The 10,639-nt window shown below is 56.4% G+C and overlaps 1 protein-coding gene across 1 annotated transcript; it reads right to left on the reverse strand.

The window, feature by feature from the left end:
* Window positions 1–8,067: 8,067 nt before the first annotated feature.
* HRAS (Harvey rat sarcoma viral oncogene homolog) lies at window positions 8,068–9,699 on the reverse strand. Its single transcript, XM_006893196.1, has 4 exons — window positions 9,589–9,699; window positions 8,937–9,115; window positions 8,702–8,861; window positions 8,068–8,196 (listed from the first exon to the last, which is right to left on the reverse strand). The coding sequence occupies exons 1-4, from the start codon at window positions 9,697–9,699 to the stop codon at window positions 8,077–8,079; spliced, it is 570 nt and encodes a 189-aa protein (XP_006893258.1). The 3' UTR covers window positions 8,068–8,076.
* Between the last annotated feature and the right edge of the window lie 940 nt (window positions 9,700–10,639).

Raw genomic sequence — 10,639 nt, forward strand, 5'->3', positions numbered from 1 at the left:
TCCGTGTCCTGAGTGGAAGAGCAGACATGAACCAAAGACTGGTTGACTCTTGGGGAACCCTCGGACAACCATCTCACAGTCCACTCTGGCTCTCTGTCAGACTGGGAGGCCATATATAATGTGCTTGAACTCACTGGACATTTGGATACAGTGTGATAAAAGGACACAAGGGGCCAGGATTTGCTGAGAAGGCTGTAGACTAGTAACACGCCAGAGGGGCCTTAATGCTCAGAGATGAACAAAACCGTTAGCCAGCATGTGAAGTTTTATTAGCTCTACACTGGGGCCAGCCTGCAGGCAGGTATATGGATTTTACACATAAAATTACTGTGATGACGGCTGGGAGACCTGATTCTGTGCATCATATTCAGGCTGCCTGCCTGGGCAATGGTCAGTGGCTGCCGGTGCTGGTAGCCCAGGCTGGGAGGTGGCCCTAGTTGGGTGGTGAGCAGTGCTGGGCAGTGTCCCTGGCTTGGTGGAGGTCAGGTACTGAGTAGTGGTCCATGGCTGACTGGTGGTCAGTGACTAGGTGGTGTCCCTGGCTGGGGGGTGCTGACTGGATGGTGATTCCTGGCTAAGGCATGTCACCGTTCTCCTGGGGCACTCTGGGACCTCAAGAGATGCAACATGGTTGCTGGTTTTGGAGGCAACATCACAGCTGAGCTGCACACCTGAGACGCCCTGCTGTGGTTGTAACTTTACTACAGTCCCTGTGGACAGATACTCGGCTGGGACTCTCGTTCCAGGCCATCATGCTTGGAAGGATGGAGGGCAGGGCAGGACGCTGGCCTCCTGGGACACCCCTGTGTGCACTCCCTTCCAGTAGGGTCCCTACTCTCCCTGGTACCTCTGGTGGCTGTCACGTGGCCAGGGCACTCGGTGTCACCCTGGCTGCTGCAGACTCTCACCATCCCCATGATGTGAGGCTGGCCAGGAGGTGTCAACCTGGTGTGCTCAAAGGGAATCACCTAAGAATGTGGACTGCAGTGAAGGAAGAGAAAAAGGTAGATCAACAGAAAAAGAGACAGATCCAGGTCGACAGACACAGGTGAAGAGGTAGGCAGTTACACTGAAGGGATGCATGGACACTATCAAAATTAGAGGGCTATGTCCAACCTTGCAACTGGCCGGCTCAGACCTTGGGACTCAATCCAGCAGCCTGCTGGACTCATCACCCTCAGAACCATCACTGAGACTCACTTGCTGATACTCTCTAGGCTCAGTCCCCAAAGCCAGCAGCCTAACACCTGCCTGCCAACCATGATTCATCACCTCTCCAGGCCTCCCACAGATGTGGAAACTAGTGAGGTCTCCTTGAAACAAATTCTCCTCCTCCTCTCTATATGTATATGTTATGTGCTGTTGAGTTGCCTACAACTCAGTGACCCTGCGTACAACAGCTCTGAACTCTGCTCTGTTCTTAGCCAGTCTGATACTCACCGCTATTGCCCATTACTGTGTCAATCCATTGCCTCTGGGGTCTTCCTCTCCTGCGCTGTCCCTCCACCCTTCCAAGCATGATGTCCTTCTCCAAGAACTGGTCTCTCCTGGCCATGTGCCCAAAGTATGTAAGACAGAGCTTCAAACTCCTTGCCTCCAAGGAGAAACTTGGTTTCCCCCTCTCCTGGGAAGACCTGTTTGTTCTCTTTGCAATCCATGGTATGTTCAACACTCCTCCAGCACAACTCAAAGCCATCTATTCTTCCGTAATCCTAATTTATTATCCATCTCTCTCTAATGCATAGCAAGTAACTGCAAAGACCATGGCCTGGATCAGGCACACCTTAGTCTCTAGACTGACATCATTGCTCTTTAGCATTTTGGATACGTATATTTGTTATCACTGAGTGCAGAAGCTCAATTATCAGCAGTGAAACTAGGCCAGGTGCTGATTGTGGGACTGACCACCAACTACTCATATGCAAGTTCAAGCTGAAGTTGAGGAAAATTAAGTCAAGTCCACGGGAATCAAAATTTGACCTTAAGTCTGTCCCACTCAAATTTCAAAACCATCTCAGGAACCGGTTTGAGGCCTTGAGCACCAATGAGCGTAGACCAAATGAGCTCTGGGAGGATATCAAGAAAATCGTCCGTAAGAATGCAAAAGATCATTACAAAGGCTGAAGAAGACCAAGATGGATGTCAGATGAGACTCTGAGTATTGCATTAGAGAAGCCAAAGCTAAAGGAAGAAAGCAAAAAGCTGAACAGAAAATTTCAAAAGGCAGTCCGGGACGACAAAGCAAGAGACTATAATGAAATGTGCAGAGAGCTGGAGTCAGAAAATCAAAAGGGCTGAACTCACTTAGCGTTTCTTAAGCTCAAGGAGCTGAAAAGCAAATTCAAGCCACGGATGGCAATACTTAAGGATACTTTGGGTAAAACGTTAACTGATCCAGGAAGCATCAAGAGAAGATGGAAGGAGTACACGGAGTCACTATAAAAGAAGGAACTGGCTGGCACAGAAGAATTTCATGAAATAACATATGAGCAAGAGCCTACGGTGATGAAAGAGGAAGTTCAAATTTCTCTGAAGGAATTGGCAAAAAACAAGACTCCAGGAGTTGACAGCATACCAACTGACATATTTCAACAAACAGACATTGTGCCCTGGATGTGCTAAGTTGTGCCAAGAAATCTGGAGGACAGCCAGCTGGACGACTGAATGGAAGAGATTGATATTTGTTCCCATTCCAAAGAAAGGTGACCCAATGGAGTATGGAAATTATTGAACAATTATCATTAATATAACATGCAAGCAAGATTCTGCTGAAAATTATCCAGAGACGTTTGGAATAATATGCCAACAGAGAACTGCCAGATGTACAGGCTGGATTTAGAAGGGGTCGTGGTACTAGGGATATTCTAACTAATGTTAGATGGATCTTGGCAGAAAGCAGAGAATACCAGAAGAATGTCTATCTGTGCTTCATTGACTATGCAAAGGCTTTTGACTGTGTGGACCACAAGCTGTGGCTGACTCTGAGAATAATGGGAATCCCAGAACATTTGATTGTGCTAATGCGAAACCTATACTTGGACCAAGAGGCAGTCATCAAAACAGAGCAAGGAGACACTACATGGTTCAAAATCAAAAAGGGGGTTCGTCAGGGATGTATTCTGTCTCCATACCTTTTCAATCCGTATGCAGGACAGATCATCCGAGACGCTGGGCTGTCCAAGGAGAAATGTGGCATCAGGATTGGTGGAAGAATCATCAACAACCTGCATTATGCAGATGACACAACCCTGCTTGCTGAAACTGAGGAGGACCTGACGCACTTGCTGCAGAAGGTCAAGGACTGCAGTCTTCAATATGGATTGAAGCTCAACATCACGAAAACAAAGATTCTCACCATTGGGCCAATTGGCAGCATCAGCATGGATGGTGAAGAGATTGAGATAGTTAACAGTTTTCATTTACTTGGCTCCACAGTCAACACTTTTGGTAACAATAGCCAGGAAATCAAGAGATGAATTGCATTGAGAGTCAGCTGTGAGTGACCTCTCAGGAGTACTGAAGAGTAACGTCATCAGGCTGGAAACTAAGGTGTGCCTGATCTGGGCTAGTGTCTTCGCAATTATGTGCTATGGATTGGAGAGTTGAACAGTGAATAAGGATGATAGAGATTTGATGCCTTTGAGCTGTGGAGCTAGAGAAGAGTGTTGAATATACCATGGACTGCTAGGAGAACAAACAGGTTTGTCCTGGAGAGGGTGAAGATAGAATGCTCCTTGGAGTCAAGGATTCTGAAGCTTCGTCTGACATACTTTAGGCATGTTGCAAGGAGGGACTGGTCCTTGGAGAGGGACATCATGTTTGGCAGAGTGGAGGGGCGACGAAGGAGAGGAAGACCTTCGATGAGATGGATCAATTCTGTGACTGGAGTGGTGGGAATAGAGTGTGTTTGAAATGGCTAGGTTGGCACAGTATAGAACGGTGTTTAGAGCTCTTGTACATAGGGTCGCTATGAGTTGCAAGTGACTCGATGGCACGTAACAACATCATCACTGAGCCAGAACTGGCCCAGAGCTGACCCTTTTAAGAGGCTGTTAATCGCACAGGAGATGGTCCATCTTTTTTCTGCAGAGCAGCTGGTGGATTTGAACCACATGCCTTCAGTACTGCAGAGTTTCTTACCACTAGGCCAACAGCGCTTCCTATATGTGTATATATAGATGTATACATTCCAAAGCTCACTGCACGCAGTTATTCAGGCTGAAAAGTCACAGGGAGAAGCCTGCCACTTTCTCTGGCAGACTTGAACTGTCCACGTTTTAGTCAGCAGCTGCACAGTGCACCACCACAATTCCTTCACGAACCTGCTTCTCTGCAGAGAACCCAGCCTGCCACTGCTGCCCTGGCTGGCAATTCTGAGGCTCCGCGTCAGGAGCCCCTACTTTGCCTGTGTCTGTCACGGTCACCTGCCTTGCAGAGCTAGTAAGGGCTTCTGGAAAGGAGCCCAGGCCCTCCAGGGCCCAATGAAAGTGAAGACTCATACAGAGGAGTGTGGGGTGAGGGCTAATAGCTCCAGCAAGCAAGGTTGTTCAGAGATCCCATGAGACCAAATCCCTTCTGGCACTGACTCTCCAAGTCTCTCTAGCTGTGGTAGGTGGACTGGCCAGCCAGCCAGCAGCTGCATACAGCCCTAGCTACAAAGTGGCCACTTGAATAGCCAGGGCATAATTGTGCCAAGTGGGGCCACCCAGCCTACCTGTCCAGATCTCTACTCACCCCACTACCCCGCCCTCAGTGAGCTGCCCTGGCAGACACACCACCGCCTCCAGCCTCCAGTCGGCCTGCCCTTGTCCAGAAAGCTGGTCACTCCCTGGGCCCCCAGCTACCTCTTGCACCCTTGTCCACCCCACCTGGCCTTCACTCATCCTCACTGTTCCCCACCTCTCTTGGGGTCTTTCTTGGCTTCCCAATCCCTCCGTACTCAGGAACCATCCGTCCACTGTGCCTAAATTGGTGCCTATTTCCACTCGAGCCAGAGGGCAGGGGCCAGGGACCTGCCCGAGCCCTGCACTCACACAAGGAGCAGGGTCCTGAAGCCAGGTACTTGGGGTGCCACCCCATCCACCTCCCTGCAAGGTCTATCTCGCTAAGCAGCATATCTGAGTATCCACCTCTGACGGCCCACCACCATGGTTGATTACCTCCCTGCACTCCTGTCTCCTTGATGGGCCACTTCCCTGCAGTCCATCTTTCTGACAGTCCACTATCAAGGACGGCCCACTTTCCAGGACTGATGTCACACAGAGCCGGCCAGAGGTGCCCACCCCACCTTGTCTGAGGGAGACCCTGCTCCAGCATCCAAGGGAGCCCGAGACGCGGTTGTACAGACCAGAGAGAGGCTGATGAACTTAGGGGCTGCCTCTTCCCTCTTTACTCACGGTCTCAGACATCTGGGTCTGACCAGCAGGAGACCACAGCAAGAGGTGTCCGTAGGGCAGGGCCACGTGAGAGGGTGGTGGGGGAAGGGTAATGGAGGGCAACACAAGGGGCCTGAGCAGTCCTGCTGGGTCCCACAGCACAAGGCGCTCTTGTCTGAAGGAGGATCAGAAATACCTGCTGTCCCGAGTGAGGCTGGGCAGTACTAGCCCCTGGTCAAGAGCGCAAGAAATGGGACCTGCCTGGCTCAGTGGGTGACCTCAGGACCAGTATGGCCACCATGGCCACCCTGCCAGGGTGGGCCCTCAACAAACTTGACCCCAGGCTCCTATGGGGCGGGGGAGGGCACCTCTCGCTTCAGGGCCCACCCTCCTCCTGGATGTTCTAGGGAAAAGCTCAGGGCAGGGGTGCAAACATGAGGCCTGTGCCACCTGCTTGAAGGACAGGGTAGCCTGGGGCATGCACACGCTCCACTGGGCTCCCTCACTCATTGTCCAGAACCCAGCAGGGCCTCCAGGAGTTGGGGGAGTCCAAAGGTAGCAGAGCTGAGTGCTTGCGACCGTCATGGGGAGGGAGGTCGTGGTGCAGGAGGACCCAGTCCTCTGCTGTGTTCTCCGCAGCCAGCATCTGAGGACCCCCCAGGACGTCCCTGGGTCTGAAGATCACCCACTGCCCCACTCCTCCCACACCACGGTGTTCCCAAGTGGCCCGGCTGGTCCTGCCCCATCCGCCCACTTAGCTCCAGGGCCCCACACACAGTGCTCTTTGCCAGACCTCCACCTAGCTGTCCTCAAAGCCAAAGAGGACAGATATACTCCCCACACAAGGGCCCTGCCTGTCAGTCCCCAGTGCTGAGGAGTGGCAGTGTGCTGGCCCTCAGAGCCCACCACACACACCACAGGTCTCCCTAGACATGGGGAGCAGCAGAAGGCCACTGACAGATCCCCAACTCTGAGGACTTTCAGTGACAGCTCTAGCTTTCCTGGGGCTCCCCGCAGGCCCTGCTGTGGCTCCAGCAGCCTCGGACTCCCCACGTTAGTCCTGCAGCAGATGAAGAGTGAGTGACTGCAGCCTGCCCATCCTGTCTCACTCGCCCCTGCTGATCAGGTCTCTTACACGAACTCCTGACCACCAGGCCATGGACTCTCTGGAGGCAGAAACCTCGGCGCATAGCTCTACAACCACGGGAGGGAACCTTGGGGGCCTGGCCACTCCTGAGTTTGGCCAGAGATGGGCACAGGCCCTGTCAGAGCAGAGTATAGCTGCCCTGCTCTGTGCATGCCCAGAAGACGGGCAACCAGTGGCCACGGTGAGCAAGACAGGTGACTGTGGTCGCAGGACAGGATGGCCAATGCCAGCCGAACATCTAATCCATGGCTGCATCAGGGCCTGGCCATACTGCTCATGTGCGGCTCTGAGGACCCTGTCCCTGAGCGGGGCTGCTCCCTGGCCAGCACACAAAAGCAGGCTGGACAGGTACTGGGCCAGTGCTGGCCATGGGGCAGGTCCTCAGCTCCACAACTTCCCTCCAGCTTGAAAACCCCAAAACAGCCACTCCATGGTGCCTGGTCCCAGCATTCCCCAAGAAGGCTGCCCGCTTGAGGATGGGAAGCATGCGCCTTCTCCATCGGTGCTGTCCACACTCTGCCTCCCACTGACCTGCCCAAAGGGGCTGGAGCAGGAGGGCAAGCAGAGCTGAAGGGCCGAGGGGTCCCCACCCCTGCCTTACAACTCCAAGGTCGAGTCCAGAGCATACCATCCCATAATTTACTAGGATCCCACCTACACCCAAGGGGTGGGGGGATGGAGGGCTCAGTTCATGACAGTCTGTGCAAAGCGTCGGTGGGAGGTCTGAGGTCACCTCTGTCCACTCTCTCGGGCTGCCTGGGCCCTGGAGCCATTTCCTTCTGGCTTCCTTCCAGGTCTCTCCCTCTGCACCTCCACGTCTGTGTGAGGAAGGGAGGGAGTAGTTGAGCACCCCAATCAAGCCCCTCAGCCACCTCACTCAGTTCCCTCAGTGTCCCCCACTGCTCCTACACCCCATGTTCCCTGTGTGGCTTCCCTACCCCACACCACCTCCGTGGCCCAGTCTCCTGCCCAGCCCCCAACCTATCCCGCTTCAGTTTGCTTCCTACTCAACCCTGTCTGGTCCCCTCAAGTTCCCTGCCCAGCTCCCCCCAGTCCTGACAGTCACCCACCCACTCTTGCCCACCTCTTCCTGGCCGTCCCCCCCAGACAGGCCTCAGCCCACCCCAACCCAGCCCCCCAAGACTTGGAGCTCTCTCTTCTTCCCCCCATCCACCCCTGCCCAGCTCCCACAGCCCCTCACCCACCTCTTCTCAGACCACCACAGTCCACAGCCCCCCACCAACCCCTGCTCAGACCCCTACAGTCTACACCCCCTCTTCCAGCCATCTAGCACCCTCCCTATCCCCCCACATGGCCCACAACTCCTCACCCAGCCACCCTCACTCAGCTCCCAGCAGCCACAGGCCTCCTTGCTTGGCACTCCCCACAGCCCACAGCTCTTCTCCACGCCACCCAGCCCCACAGGCGCTCCTGACAGACCCCTGCCCACCTCACCTGTCTGCAAATCAGCTCACCTGGTTCAGCCCAACCCCCGTCACACAGCCCTCCCCACCTGCTCACCCCACCCTCCCTGCCTGCTCACCCAGCTTGACGTCAGGACAGCACACACTTGCAGTTGGTGCATCCAGCCCCGCTCTCATCTGGGGGGTTCAGCTTCCTCAGCTTGTGCTGCCGGATCTCCCGCACCAGAGTGTAGAAGGCGTCCTCCACGCCCTGGGGAAGGCCCCGGCTCAGTGGGGAGTGAGGGCCACCCCACACTCACACCCTCTGGGGCCCCTGCCAGCCTACAGGTCAGGGGATCCGAGCGCCACCGCCACCCATCTGGCTTCAGGGTGACCACCTAGCCCTCAGCTCTTGTCTGAGCTATGGCCAAGTCTGCAGCCTCGCTACAGGCTCACACGGCCAGGAGGGGCAGGGGGTAGGGCCCCCAGGGCCACCGCTCTGGCCTGGCTCAGGGCAGCTCTCTCCAGGGCCCCCCTGCCTCCCCAGGGGCTATGTCAGCTCGGCTGCAGGGCCAGGAGCCCTCTCCGGCCCTTGCCACACCCACCCTACTGCCCAAGGGACTTACAGCATGGGGGGCCGCTGGGGGACACGTCCCGGGGGGTCCCGAGGGGTCCCGGAGCTGGAGCCAGAGCCAGAGCGGCTGCCCTGCGTGGAGGGAAAGGGCGGTGAGCACAGCCCCAGGGGTCCCTGACTAGCTCTGGGCAGCAGGGCTCACCTGACGAGTCTTGGCGGAGGTCTCGATGTATGGAAGCCCATAGCTTCGGGCCAGGTCCTGGGCCTGCCGAGACTCCACGGTGCGGGCAGGCAGGTCACACTTGTTCCCCACCAGCACCATGGGCACATCATCTGAGTCTTTCACCCGCTTGATCTGCTCTCTGCAGGGAGAGAGGCGTGAGCTGCCACTGCCCTCAGGCTAGATCCAGATGCGGGGTGGTGTTGGCTACACTCACCGGTACTGGTGGACGTCCTCAAAGGACTTGGTGTTGTTGATGGCAAACACACAAAGAAAACCCTCCCCTGTGCGCATGTACTGGTCCCGCATGGCGCTGTACTCCTCCTGCCCCGCTGTGTCCAAGATGTCCAGCAGGCACGTCTCCCCGTCAATGACCACCTGCTTCCGGTATGAGTCCTGCAGGGGCGTGCAATCAAGGACTCCTCCACCATCAATGAGCCTTGACATCTGCAGCCTCTCCCTACAACCACCGGGTCCCTCCCGCCCACCTGGTCCCAGAACCGCCAAAGAGCAGTGTCCACACCACAGAACAGAGCTGTGAAAGACAACTCAGCGGGCCAAACTGTGGACACCCCGGGCCAGGCGGGCCCGTCTTTAGACTGCAGGCTGCGTGCTCCAGGGTTTGTTACATCCTTCCGGGGGGCTACATATGTCCGTTCTGTTCCACTCTCAGCGCTGCGTGCATCCTCCCTGGTGCTACCATACATCCTGTCCCCCCCGGGGGCTGCGTGTGTCCTCCCAAGGGGCTGCATGCATCCTGTTCTCCTGGGGACTTGGGTGTGTCCTCCCAAGGTGGGTGTGTGTCTTCCTGGAGGGGCTGCGTGCATGCCTCTCGGGCAAGCGCACATCCAGGTCCGTGCCCAGCTCACCTCAATGGTGGGGTCGTACTCGTCCACAAAGTGATTCTGGATGAGTTGGATGGTTAGGGCACTCTTCCCCACGCCACCTGCGCCCACCACCACCAGCTTGTACTCCGTCATAGCTGTCCAGGGTGCTGTGGTCGCTCCTGCCCACCTGCCAAAGAAGCCTGACCTCAGCCCAAAGGCAGGTGGAACTGTCAGAAAGGGACACGCTGGCTGAGCTCCTGGGCTGGCCTGCTCAGCCTGGCCTGACTGCTGAGTCCTGGGATTCAGGCAGCAGGAGACCTGGGACAGTGATCAACACCTCACCTGTCGCAGGCCAGCTCAAGAGCCCTATCAGAGGTCCACTTCCACTCTCACTGACTTAGGGAGGCAGGGCTAGCCCCTCAAAGGCAGGGCCAACAGCTGACAGCATCTCACAACCACGCACCCAAATTAGAAGGTGCTGGGTAGGCTGAATCCCTAAGCTGGCAGTGCCTGGGGCCAAGGCCACCCCCCTAGAACAGGTCCTGCCACCTCTGGGGTGCACCCGACGTGTCTGGACAGGCAGCTGAGCAGGGCCCCAGCCCAGACACGTATCTACCAGCACCTACTCTCCCGATGTGCCATTCCAACCACGACCGAACCTGTGAACACCACCTGTGCTCTAAGGTGCACCCCCGCAGTCATTAGAGTGGAGACCCCAGAGTGACCTGGGGAAAATAAGGTGCCACCGCAGAGGGAGGAGGCAGGGGACAAGGAGTTCCCACGTGGAGCCCCGAGCAGGAGGAAGGGACCAGGGAAAAAGCAGTGCCCTTGGAGTGGAGGCCCTGCGGGAGCCCTCCACTTGCCACCTCCGTGTGGGGGCGTGGGCGGCCACTTCCTTCGCCCCAGACTGGCCCGACACTCACGACCGATCGGGGGCGCAGCTGCACAGGGTCCTGGGCGCCCACGAAGGAGCACTACTCCGTGCCAGGGCCACGGACGCGGGTGGGCCCAGGGGCTCGCAGCTGGGGCGCCCACAGGCCCACACACAGGGAGGGGCGCCGCAACCCGAGGGGCCAGCCGGGAAGGGGCCCCG

The sequence above is a fragment of the Elephantulus edwardii genome, unplaced genomic scaffold (genome assembly GCF_000299155.1).
Source record: "Elephantulus edwardii isolate Elephantulus edwardi_28Jun2011 unplaced genomic scaffold, EleEdw1.0 scaffold00126, whole genome shotgun sequence".
Classification (NCBI taxonomy): Eukaryota; Metazoa; Chordata; class Mammalia; order Macroscelidea; family Macroscelididae; genus Elephantulus; species Elephantulus edwardii.